Source organism: Aptenodytes patagonicus, chromosome 1, assembly GCF_965638725.1.
Source record: "Aptenodytes patagonicus chromosome 1, bAptPat1.pri.cur, whole genome shotgun sequence".
NCBI classification, from domain to species: Eukaryota; Metazoa; Chordata; class Aves; order Sphenisciformes; family Spheniscidae; genus Aptenodytes; species Aptenodytes patagonicus.
In genome coordinates, this window is record NC_134949.1 from 139,574,358 (window position 1) to 139,592,810 (window position 18,453).

Here is an 18,453-nt window from a genome sequence, read left to right on the forward strand (position 1 = left end):
GAAAACAACGGAGCACACATGGATGCAGTGTAATCTACAATGAAAACACACATGCTACCTTTGCAGAATTTTGCAGACAGATGACAAATTCAGTCCATTGTGCACAGTCAACATTAAGATGAAGCTCTGTAAAACTGAGACTTAAAAAGTGTTTTCTGATAATGAATACATGATGCATTTACTGTTTCTGTCTTTGGGGACAGATCCCAAACTAGCTGACTTGCTCAGGCCTATACTGTTAGAAACCTTCCCCATTTCATTGTCCTGAAGACAGTACCCATGTAAAAAGTCAGTCATGTTCGGCTGATGGGCAGTATGTGGGTTTTGGGAAGGTAAGGAAAGGAAGAAGAGCAGTTTGGCCTACCAACAAAATGTATTTCTTTACCAAGCTGCGGTAAAAATCTTCAGACTGCAAGCTGTAACGTGAGCATCACGTAATGACAGAGTTTGTAACAGCCTCTCTTAACAGAAAGTTTTTGCCTGCACAGCTGTATCAGCAAGCCAGCAAAATTCAAACCTTAGGGTAAAATGTTAACAAATGGTACTGAAGGGGAGAATAGATGCTTAAATAGTTGCTTAAATAGACATGCCAAAAGGCACACAGCTGTGTCTTTGGCTACCTTGGTGAACAAAGGACCACTCACCCCAAGAATTCAATGGGAGATGTCAGAAGACTATTTTGGACTATGTGCAGAATACACATCCCACTCAGCACTTTAAGAAGTTGTGTCTACTATTGTCCCAGCCTGGAAAACTGCTGGAAACTTCACTGAAGGACAGTCACCAAGACTGCAGCCTAAGGTGAAGAGCCTGCTGCCTACAGGCCCCAGTCACGCCACAAACAGATCACATTCCCTTAGCTGCTCAGATAAAAGTTTATCAAGCAGAACAACATCTGGTGGCAAAAAGAGGTCCTGGGGTGGGCGTTGCCCTGTGGGGAGAGCTCCTCACACCTATGTCAAGCAGTTAGTGCTGCGTTAACAGTGGCCACCAGCAAGAGTTGTGCAGGAGGACAGGAGCTCCAGGAGCTGATGCCCACCTGATCCCTCCCCACCATGCTGCCAATCCCCCCTGCTACTCCTGGTACACAAAGGGCAGCAGCTCTCAGGAACCAGGGTGTGAAATGTGGGTGGCAGTAGCACTGCCAGCAGGAAGACAAGAGGAAAAGCGGGCAGGCGTGCCCTCAGCATTACAGGTGATCACTGCAGCTCCGATAGACCTGGAGGGAGGAGTGAAAGCAGAAGGCTGGAGGGGCTGTGCTCAGCCTGAAATAACCATGAGCTTGGGAGAGGAGGAACAGATGAGCTCAGCAGTAACTTCCACTGTTTCACAGAGCTGTGACTCTCTAGTGCTTCAAGGATGCTTATCCAGAAAGATCAACTAACTTTGAGAAAAGCATTCCTTGGTCACTTGTTAACTGGGGTTTTTTTAAGATCATCTAAAGAGGAATAAACACGTTTCATATACTTAGGCCGTATATAAGTATGGATTTATCATCCAGAGGAGGACACCATTTACTATACAAAATCGGAACAAAATGCAGCTACTGCCTTGAAGATCTAGCAGCTGAAATAATGGCAAATTCAAATCTAGTCATTTGCTCAAATTATGGTCAGAAGGGGACTCTGTATTAACATGCTTAGTCCTACAGAGCCCTAACAGGGGTGGTCAAGAGGCATTAAAAAGGTGCATCCACACCTCGAATACTGTGTTCAGTTTTGGGCCCCTCACTACAAGAAGGATGTTGAGGTGCTGGAGCATGTCCAGAGGAGGGCAACGAAGCTGGTGAGGGGTCTGAAGAACAAGTCTTATGAGGAGCGGCTGAGGGCACTGGGGTTGTTTAGCCTGGAGAAAAGGAGGCTCAGGGGAGACTTTATCGTGCTCTACAACTACCTGAAAGGAGGTTGTAGCAAGGTGGGTGTCGGTCTCTTCTCCCAAGTAACAAGCGATAGGACGAGAGGAAATGGCCTCAAGTTGCGCCAGGGGAGGTTTAGATTGGACATGAGGAAAGATTTCTTTACTGAAAGAGTGGTTAAACATTGGAACAGTCTGCCCAGGGAAGTGGTTGATTCACCATCCCTGGAAGTATTTAAAAGACGTGTAGATGCGGCGCTTAGGGACATGGTTTAGTGGGCATGGTGGTGTTGGGTTGACAGTTGGACTCAATGATCTTAGAGGTCTTTTCCAACCTTAATGATTCTATGATTACATGCATCACTGCGTAACAGCGAGAAGAAGACAGAGAGCAGGAGTATTGGATCCTGCACCTGACCCAATGCAACCACATCGCCACCACCATATTCTTGCCTGGCAACAAAAAATAGAGTAAGGTAGGAGGCTGCTCTCAAGAGATGTCATGTTTACTCACTTAGTTGAACATAATTCTTTCTTGACTGGTTCCTTACCTCTTTTTCCCTACCTCTTTTTCCCTGTACTCTCAACAGGGTACCAGTAAATAAGTAGACAGGGCCAGAAATGTGAAGACTTTGCCTCCAACCCTGCAACTAACACCTCACTTCAAGGAGTTTCCTAAGGAACTCAATCCTGAATAGCTCAGCATAGGACACAGAAAAAAAGTCTTTATGCTTCTGACCTTGGGAGAACAAGTCAAAGCAGCTGCAGGGCAACTCTATCGAAGGTATGAGGACCAAAGGAATACACTGATCTTATCTCCTGATGCTCCCAAGAACTAGAGCTCATTTCTGAGCAGATGAACAGACAATCAGGAGAAGCATGGAAACAAACTGAGACGTTCTCCTGAATTCCAGAGTTTGACACAATCACCACTGCACAGTACTGCAAATTCATGAAAAAAAAAAAAAAGAGGAAACTAAAACCATCACTAATGTCTTAACACAAATATGCTTATATTTTATTACAGTTGCCAAAATGAACAGTTGATACTGAAAAACAAAACAAGAAATAACAACCAACAATCCATACTAATGCTTTTTATTCCCCTGCAAAACAGCAAAGAAAAGCTCTCTATTAGAAGGACAACAGTTTACACTAGTCAATTATTTTAGCTGATCACAAATACCAGGGATTTTGAGACTAAGGTGAGTGGCATCCCCTGAGTGAGAATGATTTTTTTCTTAAACTGACAGTTATGCAGGTAAAGAAAAACCTCCATGGAAAAGTGAGTCTATTAATAAATGCATAGCATTATGGAAGCTTTTTTATAAAAATGCTTACAGGTGCCATAATAGCATGTTGCTTGCTTATTTTACCATTAATAAGTATACGGTATAGTTGAAGTGGTAAAGTTTTCTAGTCCAAACAAGGCCAAAATCAGTAAAGACTCTCATCCTACAGATATCGCATCTGCTCTAGAAAAATCCTCCTGCCTGAAGGAAATGTAATCCGTATATGACTAAGAGCATCCTTCGTACCCTACATAAACTCTGAGCTCTCTCTTATTTTCTGTTCTTTCTGGAATTCCCCACCACCACAGACCTGAAAGCCTGACACATCACAGCAAGGCTGTCATCAGCTTTTCTGTTTAGAAGAGTACCTAAGGGGCAAAGCACAGCCACCAGCACAGAAACTGATTTCCAGCATCAGAACCATTAAACTTCCCATTAAAGCCCCCCTGGGTTTCTTAATGGTCCTGAGCACTTAACACAGCACAGTTCCACTGGTATCACATAAGGCAGATTATATATCGACCACTATGGTTAATGTTGCAAATCTAACAGAGTATTTCCTGTCATTTTTTTTTTAATTGTACTTGTTACAGCACTGTTATTCTCAGGACTGAATCGGAACGTGATTTTCACACTAGGCTAAACTGCATCTGTAAAAGAAGTTGTTATCAGTTGCAGAAGGTCTCTACGCCAGCAAGTACCTGTTAAATTCATGTTATTATTAGAGGGATGTACAGCCTCAGGCCGCAGATAGAATGACGGTTCAGCATCATTTAACTACTGCTGAAGTGCAGAAAGAATACCATCCAGCAACTGGAGAGGACAAAACACTGTCAAATGAGCACACAAAATTATAAGCCAGCTTTAGGGTAGCAAAGCCTGGCTCCACACCAATGTGTATTGATGGTTGTAGAGTGAGAAAGAGTACAGCTCCTCATGCCCGCTCCAACCTTTTGCACCCTCAGAAATATTCCCAACTAACTCGACTCCGAGGCCTTGCAAGGCACATATACGCAGAGCATGCAAACCCAAACAGGAAGGACTGTTTCCCAGTTACAGGTAGGTCTGGGGCTCCAGATGTTTCCATTCTACTTCTACTGCTGTGATACAGCACTGATGCTGCTGTGACTGCCAAGTAGTGTACACAAAGCTGAGGGCTACCCTTAGACCAGTCAGCTTGGATCCCTGTAGCCATGACTAAGTGCTCCTGCTTCTCAGTCACCAGTTTCCTGTGACTTGTGTCCTGGCTTGGTAGCCAAAAAGCCTTCCTTTTCAACCATGGCTGTTCAGCATAATTATCTCCTAAGACTACGCACAGTGCCACATAACACAGCTCTCGGCAGACTTGTAAATTGTGCTTTAATGACAAACCTTGAAAGAGAACACAAAGGGTCTGAACAAAGGTCTGAGCCAATCCTAGAACCCACCTGCCTGTGCAAAGCCTGGTGTGTTCATACCAGGGTGTGGTATGATTAAAAGCAGGGGGGTGATACATTAGGGTTTTTAATTGAACATTTAACCAGGTACTGTGAAGACTTTCAACTGACAGTCTCAGTGACTATCAGGGAGAATTTCAGGCCAGGCACTTGGTATGGCAGATTCTGACAGTCATTGTAATAGCAGTGCTTTATTACACTTGTTTCATAATCAGGGTCACTCAGCAGCAGGGAAATTGGGGCAGTTTGCCCAGGAATCCTGTGTTGTGAAAGGCCATAAAAGGTCCCCCTCAATACCTTACCCCATATGCTTTGCCAGTGACAGAGCAAGCACAGACATCTGAAATTTAGCTTCTGTCCCAGATGCTGTGAATCTTTTCCAACCCAACCTGTAGATGTTAGAGGTGGTCTACAGTTGCCTTCTGACCTCAGCCAGCATCTAAAAGCTATGCACTCTTTTAAAAAAAAGATAACTAGAAAATAATTTTCTCTGAACAAGTATTTTGACAACAGGACTGAGGGGAAACATTACCTTGCAATTCTCTTCTGGTGTCACAGAGAGAACAACCACCGACCCTGAAGACAAAGGCAGCACTCACCTTTTTCTGACCTTCTGTCAGCTACAGAACTGCTGCACCCCATGGTTCCAGTGATGCTGCCCATCAGTTTTAATTGCTGCTGATATGAAGCATGTTTTTCCCAGCTGTTAGTGTTACACACATTTCCTGTATTTTTCCTTCAGTGATGAGGATTCTCCCCCTCTGGGCTCCTGGGCTCTTCCTAGCACTCCTAACAGGGAGAGGATTGGGAGGGAGGGAAAGGAAAAAAAAAAGTGCTTGACAACACAGAATGTAAAGTACCTACAGCTCATAACAAATTACTGTACAGCATGTCCTACACAAACTGGACCTGATGAACCATACTAGGTTTCTTTTTCACATCTGATCACTATCAGCTTGCATTCAAGACAGATGATCTCAGTAATTAATACAGTTTACTCCTTACATGTTAGCTGAAAGTTAATGTGCACCAGTGATTTCTTAATCTGAAGTATAGCTATTTAAAGCCTTACTACTAGGGACAAAGGACTACAGAGGCATATTACTCTTCATTCTTGTGATATGAAAATTGGAACTGCAGAATTTTAAGGACTTTAAATTACATCTGATACTACTGCTAAAAAAACCCCAAACCTCAGCCCTCCTAACACTCTATTGGTTTGAAAAGGTGCCCTACCACCCCATTTATCACTTTATCCCTCAGTGACACCACCACCAAATTTACAAGGAGAGACAGTGCCATAGCAAATTGCTTCATTATCTGATTTCAATTAAATAAAACATCCAATTTTCTGTTGCATTTCTACTGAAACATTCTAAATAAAACATTTGGTTTTGTTAAATAAATGAACAAAGTAGTGTGGCCTTTTGCATTTTTCTCCTGGCACTTGCTCAGCTCTTCACTAACTGGTATCATTCACTAATGCAATACACTTCCTAATCAACAAGTTCAAATGAACACAATTCCCCTGAGATACAAAATGGGTTAATTTCTAAGTAACAAGAAAGTCACTGATGCTCTTAGAGAGACTGAACTTTGTTTTAGATAAAGATTTCTTACGTGATCACACTGACCCCTCTCTCTCCCTGTCTCCAAGGATACATGTTTCTCTCTAGCATGTCTGATTATTGCAGTTGTTGTTTTGTTTCATTGATATTCATTTTCTTTTAACTTGAGTTTTAAAACAAAGAAGAAATTAATCAGCATAAAATGAATTTACTTTACTAGCAGAAGTAAAAATAACAGGAGGATAAGAGAGAGGAAAACATAAATGCATAACTAGCCTATTTTCAATTTCAATAGTTAGAATACATTTATTGTTGTGGGACTATTTACAGTTTTAATATATTTATTATTATATATTATATTAATATCACACAACTGTTTATAGTTGTGGGACTGTTTTCAGGGTCCCACAACACAAAGGTATCCTACACTTGAGCTGGGTCTGCCACCTTCTGAGTCAGTATTTATTTCAGGAAGGAAGGATTTCAGGGTTTTTTCCCCCACAATGGACTGCTTTTCTTCCTTCTGAAGGAGCTATCATGAAATTAAAAAAAGTGCCGTTACATTAATTTTAAGCCAATCAATGGCTTTGACAGCATCAAATACAGCACTGATACTGCTAATAGCTCAAATTTGTTTTCTCTCCAAACAATTCATAGAATCATAGAATATCTCAAGTTGGAAGGGACTCATAAGGATCATCGAGTCCAACTCCCTGCTCCTCGCAGGACTACCTAAAACTAAACCATTTGACTAAGAGCGTCCTCCAGGCGCTCCTTGAACTCTGACTGGCTTGGTGCTGTGACCACTTCCCTGGGGAGCCTGTTCCAGTGACCGACCACCCTCTCAGTGAAGAACCTTTTCCTAATGTCCAGTCTGAACTTCCCCTGATGTAGCTTCATTCCATTTCCTCGTATTCTGGTCACCAGAGAGAGATCAGCACTTCCCCCTCCGCTGCTCCCCTTGAGGAAGTTGTAGACTGTGATGAGGCCACCCCTCAGCCTTCTCTTCTCCAAGCTGAACAAACGAAGTGACCTAGCCACTCCTCATAAGTCTTGCCCTTGAAACCTTTCACCATCTGAATACCATCTCCTCACTTGCCCTCTTAGGAGAATCTCAAGTCTTCGTTAGTCCATCTCAAACCAGCCAGCCATGACTTGAATTGTGATCTGAAGACTAGAACCAAGAGCAAAATAGAGCTTATGATCTAAGTCCTATTGCAGCAAGACCATTTTCATTAAAGGGCAGGTCCGCGTGTGCCCAGTAACCAGCAACGGGAGCCCCAAACAGAACCATCACGCCTCTCAGGACTCCACCCAAGCCATAGCAAACAATGGGCTGAGCCAAGAAAAGGGGATCTGAATCACTATCGCACCCTACTTTCAACGACTTAAGCTTTTCTCCCAGTCATCCCCACTCTTCCCTCCACCTACCTCTACATTCATGGACTTCTAGCACCTCCTTGAGCAGAGAAATAAAAAAGATAGAGATGTAGGAACAGAAATTTTATGGTGATAGCAGTAAATGAAGCCTGAAACATACACTCAAAGTTTGGAGGAAAACTTGCAGAACTACGTCCTATCATTAAACCTCTTAAAAAGGCCAAATCTGGCCAAAGAGCTAGTCCAGGGGAATAATCATCCCCTTCAGTCCCAAATGTCTGCATCCTAAAGCAGACATGGCAAACATTCAAACTACTACCCTATTTCCTGATGGAAATATTTCCTATGTCCTATTTCCTGTCGGCTCCTCAGGCGGCTACAGAGCCACCCTGACTGCCAACCTGCATGTCTAAACTCCAGAGCAGCCACACCTATTGAAGACTCCAGCAAGCAGGCTCTCCACGCAGGCCCAGCAAATTCACTTTCTGCCCTTCTGGTCTGACTAAAGAATCATGAACAATGGGAACAAGCCACTGTGGAAAGAGCCAGTGCCTCCCCCAGGCCAGGGCTCTTCATTGCTCCTAACTGAGCTGCTCCAAAGGAGGAAATCCCTCCCCTCCCGCCCCCCAGGCATGTTGGTTCAAGCCAACTCCTGCTCCATGCCAAACCCTGCCTTCCTGGGCAAAGGCGTAGAAAAATACCAGGCAAAGGCCATGAAGGCCTTCCATGGGGAAGAAGGTTGAAAAACAAACATTTAAAACATTAGAGTCGTTTCTGTGAGCTATTTACTGTGCAGTGTAGCAATGTCTGGTGAAGAATCATTTGCCATTACAAAATTGCCCCAAATGTTGGCTGATGAAATGGAAAGCTGGGCTTTTGCCAAGGTATTGGAAAAGGCTTCAGAGATACAAGGTAGCTGGATGAGAATTTGAGACATAATGCTGTGTTAGCATTCTGGATACTGTTACCACTGATCTACCCTTAAGAGAGAATGTGTCGTGTTCACTAAAAAGCAGGCAATAACTCAATTTCTACAAGCCGGTGATCTGTCCCGGCTTGTAGACAATAACACCAAGAAATTGCTACATTTCTCTCAGTTCAGCAAAAAGGCAATTTTGCGATGGACAAGCACTGAATACACAGCCCATCCACTGAAGCAAAATAAAATGTCATTCCAACCACGCCAACAGACATGCACCAAGCTAAGCCAGAGTGGCACACGCTGCTCTTTTTCTGGATAGGAGTCACTGAAGGTTACACTGCAGCAAGTGCTCAGAAATTTGGGGTTCAGAACCTAAGCTGTTGAGAGTGATTTACAGAGATCAGCACCATTTGATCCGGATGTAATAGGTACTGCCCAAAATCAATCATGCCTTCAGTTTGTCAGTCACGTAAAGACCAGGCTCCCTCAAGAATAATGGAAATCTTGTAAAGATTTATAGCTGACTTTTAATGAAATCAGGCTGCGGGTCCTTTGGGCAGAGAGCCATCTTTCCAAGCATACCTTATCTTTTAAAATGAGATGAGCTGTGCAACTGGCAGACAAGTGTAAGCTAGGTCAAGCCTGAGGATATGGAAGCCATATGAATAAGAACCACTAGGCTTTAACTTCTTATTCTTGCTTCGTTCCATTTGTTTCTTACCTTTGATAAACAAAGAATGAAAGGTTCCTCCCTTTATTTTTGTTGGTATGGGATTTCCACAATTATGCTATTTCCCCCACAAGTTGTTTCAACGGCTATTTCCAGCAACGTGCCTCCTTTCCCTACTTGACCCTTTCTCAACTATATTTGTGAACAGGTAGTTATGATCTCCTCCCATAACATGTCTTAGAAGGTACATGTGGTTGGACAGGTGATGAGATAGGGACAGTTTTCTCCATAAAGATCAGATGGATGGATGGGTGGATGCTTCCAATAACAGGGGCTTTCCTTTGATGTCTTCTTGCTATCAATTTTTTAATTTTCTGTGACTCGCAGACTTCCTTTAGAGTTGTTTTCCTTTGGAAATGAGGACTGCAGAGGACTGAGAAACAGATGCTATAACATGAGTTTATGATGGATTTGCTTCTGTGCGTTGCTGAGGGAATGAAGCAGGAAAGAGCAAAATACCCTAGAGAAGAGCCCCCAGACACTAAATCACAAAACCCAGGTTAGCACCTGCAGAGGGACAACTCTTCAAAACTGTCTTGTTGCCAGAGCTCGGATTGTCAAGGATGGGAATCTAGAGAAGAGTCAAAGATTTCATTAGCTATAAGGCCCACCCTGCAGAAAATGGCATGAAGCATCCACAGTCAACTAACAGAGTGAAAAAGAACCCGGCTATGGCACACAAGAGCTGTAAGTTTGACACCAACGCTGAATTTGGTCTGCCAAGGGGCTGATATGCGAACATCAAACATAGGCAAAGCAGTATGTGTTTAGGTCTCTGTTATTTTACATCCATGGGACAAACTGACATGTCTATTAAGTGACTTTCAGTGATTATATATATGTGAAAGAAAGAAATGAGAAAGCCTTTTTGTTTACAGGTAATTTCTTCAGCCTGCTCAGAGGAGCAAGGCTAAGCTCAATATAGAACTGATGGAATCATTTCCAGCAATGGCCGTGTTAATAGATCTCAGTGTTTGGGCCAGGAATCAATAGGGAATGGATGTAGTAAGATACCACAAAGCCAGCAAAGCCTGAAAGAGAATAGGATGAAGACAGACCAGCTCATTAAGGTGGACTCATATTCCTGAGCCCAAAAATGCACTGCAGAAAGAAATAAAAGCAAGAGCTGCAAAGGTGTGAACATGCAGAGATTGTTCAAGGAATCATTGAGTTCAGGAACTCCATGCAAGTCCAAAGAGAATCTGTAGAAAAATTATGGAAGAAAGCCAGTTCATGTTACTTACAATCAACACAGGATACATTTACAAAAAAAATTTGCACTTTTTTGTGCAGAAATTAAACAAACACAGCAAGCAGCCTCATTTTGTGTGCAGCAAGACTTTGGGGATAATGTTTTTAAAAAAGAGGAGGAGTAGCAAATACAAGTGCACAAATGGGGTGCAGATCACCTTGAAGTATAAGCAAAGCCATCATATCACTTTCCAGAAGTGTTAAACGCCTCTAGGAGGAGATTCCTTTAGGACTCAAGGAAAAAACTAAAAATCCTGAAGCAAAGTTAGTTCTAGTAAACTGGACCCAGCCGGAGTGTAAAAGTCAACAACAGTTGTAGCTTATTATCCTGGAGGAAAAGGAAAATCTGAATCACACACCATCCTGCAGTTAATGAGCGAGGTCTTAATGACATCCCATTTAATTCTCCTTACTTGAAGGGGGAAAGTAGTGTTGAAATCTGAGCCAGTTTAAAAATTAAATTCATGCTTCAGCTGAAATTCATATTGGTTTTAGTAAAGTTTAAGTTAAGCATCAGAACAAGGTTCAAAATTATCATCATAAAAATACTTTTTCCTAAAACAAAAAGTAGATGAAATACAGTAGTCTCAAAGCTATTCGATCTCATCTGTACTCAGAAGTTCTGGATAACTGATCCAGTCCAGGTCAAACTTTATAGCTTGAAGCACACTGATTTTTCTCAGGGTAAAATCATAAATAGTCCCACATACATCTGTCATTCCCTACACAGACTTAGGATGAAGTCAATTTGCTCTTTAAAAGTGAGCTTATATATATATATACACACACACCCCACCCAAAGATATTACCTGTTTTTTCTTTCTGCTTCAGCAATACTGAGTTTTTTTCCACAAGAGTACCTTTAGAAGATTCTTTTTTTAAGAGAAAGCAGCCCCTTTTTGGAAGCAGAACTGCACAACGAGGGGTGCAGCTCTGCAGAACAGGTGCTCCAATTCTCTCTGGAGCTCTGGAGCTGCAATGCACTTGCTCTCCACCTATTTATACAGCTTCCTGAGAGGAAATTTCTTGAGCACTGCTCTTCAGAAATAGTCACGGGAAAATGTTGTTTTCATCATCCAGCCTGATGTGAAAGCTCATGGCTGCAGCCCTCTAGATCCGCTGTACGCGTGCTGTTGAAAAGCTCTTTTGTCACCATGCCTCCTGAATCTCAGGCAGAGAAAGGGATGGGCTGAAGTTATCTGCTTCGCATCTGAAGTCACATGATCTCTTTCAAGAGGAATGGCCTTTCTGCTGTGTCGAGGCAATGATTTGCATTTTAGCAGATCTAGCACACCGGAAAAAAACGTAAGGGCTGTCCAGGTATTTGGTTATCTGATGTGACTGGCATGGTTATGAAAGCCCTCAAGGAAAAAAATACTGAATTTACCATGAGGCATTGCATCTGCATGCTAACGATATAGGTGTTTTCCAAAACACTCAGTCATACCCACATAAGTATGAAGCACTCAAATCTTGCACTCAGAAGCACTGCACTAACGCCTGTACATTTCATTTCTTCATGTGCATGCACATGTTCTCCCCATAAACATGTGACTGGAATTCAGTGGACTCAGTTCATGTTTCAGCTCGTCTGCTCCTCATTCGACTACTGGAAAGGGATCGGACAATCTGAGAACGCTGCAGCGTTGCTCCCCTGCGTGGTCAGGAAGCCGTGGTGCTGCATGCTTTGAAAAGAAACCCTGACCCCTGGCAGGAGGGTCTGCACCTCTGACCTAGCTCCTCGCTGTGCTGACCACAGGCTCTCAGTCACTGCACAGGTGCCCAGGGAAGGGCAGAGCCGTCACGCCCAAGGCAATTTGTTACTACCCACTGCTAGCACAACAGCCCCTGAGGTATCTGCTGCTTCTGGCATGGGGCAGTATATCAATAGCATGGGGACACTGCGATTTTGAACACACACATACAACACCAAACCACTCAAAAATATTAGGTGTCAGTAGAAGTACGATATTGTAGTATCACCAGTATAGTCTTGGGCCCAGCCCTCAGCATCACTCATCCTATACACCACCTTTACCCCCAGTCTGTCCTTCCACCCCTCTCTGAAAGCTGGGGAGGGGCTGCTTGCTGCTGTGCAAAGTGATGGAACAGAGCACAGCAGCCACTTCTGTGGGCTCAGCATGGGGGGCTGTGGGTCCAAAGAGGACCACAGGTTATAAAGCATGCCATGGTGGGAGGAAGCTCCACATGGATGGGCACAAGATGGGGATCACTGCGCCCCTTGCTCTGCAGCCTCTCCATGTGATGGAGTCCCATCAGGACTGGATAGGGAGCAAAAGATTTCTGAGAACAGACAGAAAGCAAGATCTTCACCTTCCTGCCCCTGCCCCAAACGTCTAATAATACTGTAACATGGTATTTTCAGGCAATTTTTTGCCATCAGTCTGGTGACAGTTCTAAAGACATCAACCACCACCGTGAAGGACAAGAGCGATCAAATCATCTTTTGGGAGAGACAGACAACTGCCCTTACTGTGAGAGAATGGATACCTTTATTAATGTGCAAAAGATATTTAAAGCACCAAACCAGCAAAGTAGAAGGCACTGTGTGAATGCAGTGGTTTGACTGACTGAGCTAGTCCTTTGAGGTTCTGGAGTCCCAGACACAAGCTTCCACTTTCAAAGCTGTTCCTCTCCTGTGAGATGAGACAGTAAATGGCATACATACCAGGTGCGATAATTCTGCATGACCCAGAAGAGTTTTGATGTTTGCTTTTCTGGCAGGATGCACTCTCCCTGATCAGAGTTACAGTAGCTAATAATTTATGTATGATCACACTGTTCTGCCAAAATGCATGCAAGCAAAAATACATCATAACCTCTTTCCACTGTGCTCTGGGGATACACATTATTTATGAAACATTTACTGTACCTGATAAATTCATCTATATTGGCATTTACCAAGATCTCTGCATAATGAGAGGCTATAAGGTTTGTTCCAACGGCCAACAAATCCATCAGAAACATTTCATCCAAGATCAATGGGAAAGGGATCAAACCCTTAGCTATTAGGGTCTGTAAGGATATAAAGCCTCCACTGCATGTTTTCTTTTGTTATTCATGGAAGTTGTTTGTCCTCTGTCTCAGTGGTCTGATGTGACCAAGCAATCTGATAAAGAGTCAGTCTTGCTGCACTGAGACACCTCTCCAGTTATCTACGGGGATCACAGTAACATGCAACTTGAGGAAACACAAATGTGCTTTCCAAATTAACCTTTCACGTTCAAGTCAAAGGACATAGGCTGTACCAAACAAGACCATTCTCCTTTCTACATAGGGCAAAGGCAACACACCAGTCCCACCAACAAGGTCGCAGATACTACCGCTTTTTTGTTCAGCAGTCATGTACCACACACACACTTAAGATGCTGAAAAGGGTTTTAGCAAGCATCAACAGCTGCAACAGAAAGTAGGCCAAAAATTTCTGACAATATGTTGTTGAGCAGTCTAGCATGACAAGAAAAAACCCAGTTATGTTGCTAGCGCAGAAATCGGGACATCCCTTTACAAGCAGCCTTTCTTGACGTAATAGCACATATTCTGTTTTCCATATACTTCGGAAACATTAACCTCCTGAGCAAGCCTCCATGCAGGCATTCCACATACATAATTCAAATTCTGCTCCAGGCCTATTTCTCAGAAGCACCCACTACAAAGTGATGTAACCCATATTTTTCAGAAAGTCTGAAGATAATCATAGTCAAAGTGAATGTGCCCTGGCCGTGGTTCCCCTCCTCTTACCCTCCTCCCCTCCTCTTACCCTACCAAGCTCAAAGAAGTATTTTTATGTGACCCAACAAAGTATTTTAATGTACTAGCCAGGGGACAAGTCCCTGCCTGAGAGACCTGGATGTCTAGTCACAAGCAGAGAGAATAAAAAGAACAGAAGAAATGAAGAGAGAAATAAATGTCCAGAACAATTTTAAACTTTGTCTCAGTCAGCGAGATGACAGAAATCTGTTCTCACAGATTTCTATCAGGAGTAGGTTAATTTGGGTGAACAGGAAAAGAAATCTCCTCCTCCCCCAACAATTCTGGGTGAGATGATGAACAAAAGACATCAAAACTAGCATCCTTCGCAAAAAGAACACAAAATCAGAAATATGAAAGAAAGGCAGCTGTAGGGCCTCCAAACTCCTGAGGGCCAAGAAACTAGACCAGAACACTATGAAAGCATCAGGATACCTTCTGAAAAATGAGAGCAAATTTTTTAAAAAAGGAAAATTTCCCAAATTATCAGCTGAGTGCAGATTATTCTGGGAAGCAATGACTAATGACCTAATTTGCACAACTCTACCTCCCTCACAAGTTAGCTTCAGCCTCCACTTAGAGAGCCTGTAGAGATGATAGCCATCTACAGCACTCAGGTTTTGCCAAATCTTAGTAAAGCAACATGAGGAAAAAGAAGTGGGCACAAGAACTGCTTAATGACAGCTTGATCTGCATTTTGTTGGTCTGGTGAACCACAAGCTGCGCAGACAGTGCAAAACCTACATCCTGAAGCCTCAAGCCTACCAGACTGTCTCTTCCCAAAAGGCGCTTCTGGGTTAAATCAGGCTCTCCAGGTCAGGAGGGTACACAGATTTGACTCACATACTAATGATCAGTATGTTTTAAAATTTTTTATTGTTTTTTAAAGACTGGGAACTGCCTACTACTAAGTGCAGCCATCACATACATGGTAGGGGGTCAGCAAAGTCCATGGAAATAATTTTCTTCACCTCTATTTTCATCTTATCCTTATGAAAATGCTTCTAATGACAAAAGGACAAAATTTTCGACCTTGTCAATCACCTGCTGCTTCAGCAAAGTATTATTAATTTCAAGAGTCAAGGTAACTATGACATTTAGCTACAAACAATACACTGTTTTGCTTACAGGCACCACATGCTTCTGAAAATTAACAAACTTATCTTTTATAGTCCAAATAATAGTTTCTGTTCGTAACTTTTAACCACAGTCCTGTAAACACTGTACAGGTGCCTTAATTTGTACTTCTACAAAGCACTCCCTTTGGGACGTGGGGATTTAGTACAGTTGAGGACTGAGGTAATGTGAATAGTGCAAACCCCCAGGTAAAACATAATAGGCGAAACAACGCAATTATTGTGTGGTGTAACAGATGACAAAAAAGTCCCTGAATGAATACCTGATGCAGAAGGGCACAGAACTGCTCAGGAACAGCTGTGCTGCTCTGTACCCTCACAAAGAGCCATCTTCTGCAGCAGATACACAATGAATCTACAACCTAAGTAATCTTGGATATTGCTGGATGGAGGCGGGGGGTGGGAGGATAGCATGAGCAGCTCGATCAGCTTCCCTTTAGCAAAGACACACCTACGAACACTTAGGCTTTCTCGTGCTACATCCACATGTAACAAAACTTTTTTTTTTTTTCCTTCCCCGAAAATCCAGTTGCAAGGAGTATCACGCACAACGCCGCCAGGCCGAGCTTCGCAGCAACAAACGCCGCGGCCTGGGGCCCGGGGGTGAGGCGGTGAGAGCGGGGGCGCCCCCCGCTGGCGGCGCGGCACCGCACGGGGAGCCGGCCACAGCCCCGCCCGCCCCTCGGCGGGCGGCGCGCCCGCCCCGCCGGCTCCGCCGCTCCGCTCCGAGCACCCCTGCCCGCCCACCTCCCTCCCGACCACCCCAACCGCTCCGATCCCGCCGTGGAGGCACATGCGGGTTTTACATGCTACACGACGAGGTCCGCTTTCAGGGCCTCTGCCCTGCTCGTAAAGGAAAATCCTCGATGCTCTCAAGGTGAATTTCAGAAAGCAAATGGTCTCGCTTTCACGCCTCATTTTAAAAACACTCCTTAGTGTGTCCCATGCTGTGCCTGAGGGGATAAATCATAACTTTTGCAGATCCGTTAGGCACCACGCAACAGCTTCCTCAAGGGCATTACTGACACAAACTTCTGGCTCTGCCTCCTCTCTCCGTACGTTGTTTTAAACACTGTCTCCTGAACCGAGGGAATCATCTACACCTTCCTCCGCCACCGAAAAGAGAGCCGAAACACTCCGCAGCAAGCAAGGGAGCGCCTTCCCGTGACTGATTTACATGAAATCCACGCGGGCACGTTCCCCCGAAGCAGCGGGGGCGTCGCTGCGCCTCTCGCGGAGCTCAGCCTGCCTTTCCCATGTTTTGGTCAACCTGCTGGGTGCTGAGATGTAACGCACCAACCCAAGGACGTCTGTTCTCCACTTACGTGGGAGAACAGAACAGCCGAGCAAATCAAAGGAGCAGCAGGATGCGCAGGAAGGCTTGCCAGCCATTTCCGAAGCGGAGCTAGAGCGCACAAGCTGAAAGCAAAGATGTACCGAATACATGCACGGGAAGGGGAGTGCTCACAGTACCCACCACCCGCGGCGTTAAGGCCGTCACGTGGCCCTCGCCCTCACTACCTGCCTCTCCGGGCCGTGTTTGGTGAGGCAGATCTGGGCCCGAGGCTGCCAGCTGAAAGGCCCCGACACGCAGAGGAACGCCTACCGTAGTCGCACAAAAACCTTACCTGTGCTTTCCTATACCGTGAGAGCTATTAAAGTGATTTACCGCCTTCACTGCTCCTCTGTAGCTATCCGAGGGGCAGAAAACGCATTAAGGTAATTTTTAATTACTACATTTTTAATTAACCAGCAATTTAAACAAAGAAAAAAAAGCCCGGGGTCTGCAGCTGCGGAGAGCTGTCCCGCCCTCCCTCCGAACCTGTCCCTCACCACCCCAACGGCTCGCCGCGCGTCCAACGGCTGCCCGCCCACGCGGCTGCGGCGCGCGGTGGAGGGGAGCGGCGCGCCAGCGTCTCGTCGATAGGGGCAGTGCCGCGGGGGCTGATGTACGTGGCGGTTCCATAGTGTAGTGGTTATCACGTCTGCTTTACACGCAGAAGGTCCTGGGTTCGAGCCCCAGTGGAACCAGCGCCAAACACCATTTTCGCGTTCACCGTTAGTTTTTCATCGTTTCCTTTAAAGCGATGAGTGTCGGTTTGTTTTTTTCCTCCCCCAAGACGGGCAACCTTATAAGCACGTAAAGAAAGCGCGGGTCCTGCCGGCGGCAGAGGAGGAGCAGTGGGTGGCGAGGGGAGCGGAAGGGCCTCTCACACAGGAAAGCCTGGCCCAGCAGGATCCTTTCCACAGCCCAGTGCAATAACATGTTTTTCTAAGAGTATTTGCATAATTTAGACAATGTTGCTGCAGCGCTTGCTTTTTTCCCCTAAAAAGCTGTTTCCCACAAGAACATCAACCAAAATGCAGAGAGACCCAGGGAGGGCTGGCGCTCCCTCCACCTGCCTGCCTGGCACAGCTCTGCGGGGCAGGATGTACAGGGTTTAATCTGATAGCTCACCATACTGTACTCCCTGGGAGCCATTTTGTGGTGGCCGGTAGCCCCCATGCCTCTGGTGTGGAGGGGAAGCCCAGAGTGGCGCAGGGGCCGTGGGCCTCGCTGCGCCAAGGCCTTGCTGAGCCACGGGTCGCTCGTGTGGGGGAATGGGCAAGCTGGAAGCCTAATAAAGGAGTGTCGCCCCTCCTTTTAAGCCTGCCTGATCTACAGGCCATTAGGGGCCATTTTGCATCTTACTCTGGGCCCCTTCTCACAGGTGCAGCTTAGGCCCGGGCTGGCTGCTGTCACAAGGTGCAGACAGGGCCTCTCCCTGCCGCAGGTCAGAGGCTTTGTCTTTGGCGGGGCTGAACGCCACCTGCGAGAGAAGCCTTTCCCCACCAGCGTGGGCAAGGGATCCCTGCCTTACTATGGTGCCTTGGCCAGGTAACCAAACAGACCGCAGAGACCAGAGGCAGCCATGGTGGCAGCAGGGAGAAGCCACGGCCTGTGCCTCCTCCCAAGCGGGGCCAAGGGTGTGCAAGCACCCACACGGCAGTGGCAAAGGCTGCAGCCCGACGCATCCCCAAGGAGGTGTCTCACCGGGGCAGACTGGAGCACTGTTGCTTTCACCTCTGTGTTTGGAGGAGTGTTTGAGCACTGGGGAAAGGCCAGTGCTTTT

General features: G+C 45.2%; 1 protein-coding gene and 1 non-coding gene across 5 annotated transcripts in view; one reads left to right on the forward strand and one right to left on the reverse strand.

Annotated features, from left to right (window-relative positions):
* PPEF1 (protein phosphatase with EF-hand domain 1) overlaps positions 1-17,123 on the reverse strand; it is a 43,394-nt gene extending 26,271 nt beyond the window's left edge. The window contains exons 1-2 of one of the 4 annotated variants that reach the window (XM_076356753.1): positions 16,969-17,123; positions 5,182-5,371 (exon numbers count right to left, since the gene is read on the reverse strand). In XM_076356753.1, the coding sequence (XP_076212868.1) occupies positions 5,182-5,245 (64 nt within the window). In that variant the 5' untranslated portion in view covers positions 5,246-5,371; positions 16,969-17,123. Of the gene's footprint in view, positions 1-5,181; positions 5,372-11,242; positions 11,600-16,146; positions 16,160-16,517; positions 16,574-16,968 lie in introns of those variants that run through there. The other 3 variants (XM_076356779.1, XM_076356770.1, XM_076356762.1) reach the window with 3 other exon arrangements.
* Positions 17,124-17,298: 175 nt separating this feature from the next.
* On the forward strand, positions 17,299-17,371 carry TRNAV-UAC (transfer RNA valine (anticodon UAC)). The gene has a single exon. It is a non-coding gene; the product is annotated as a tRNA-Val (tRNA).
* Positions 17,372-18,453: the final 1,082 nt, after the last annotated feature.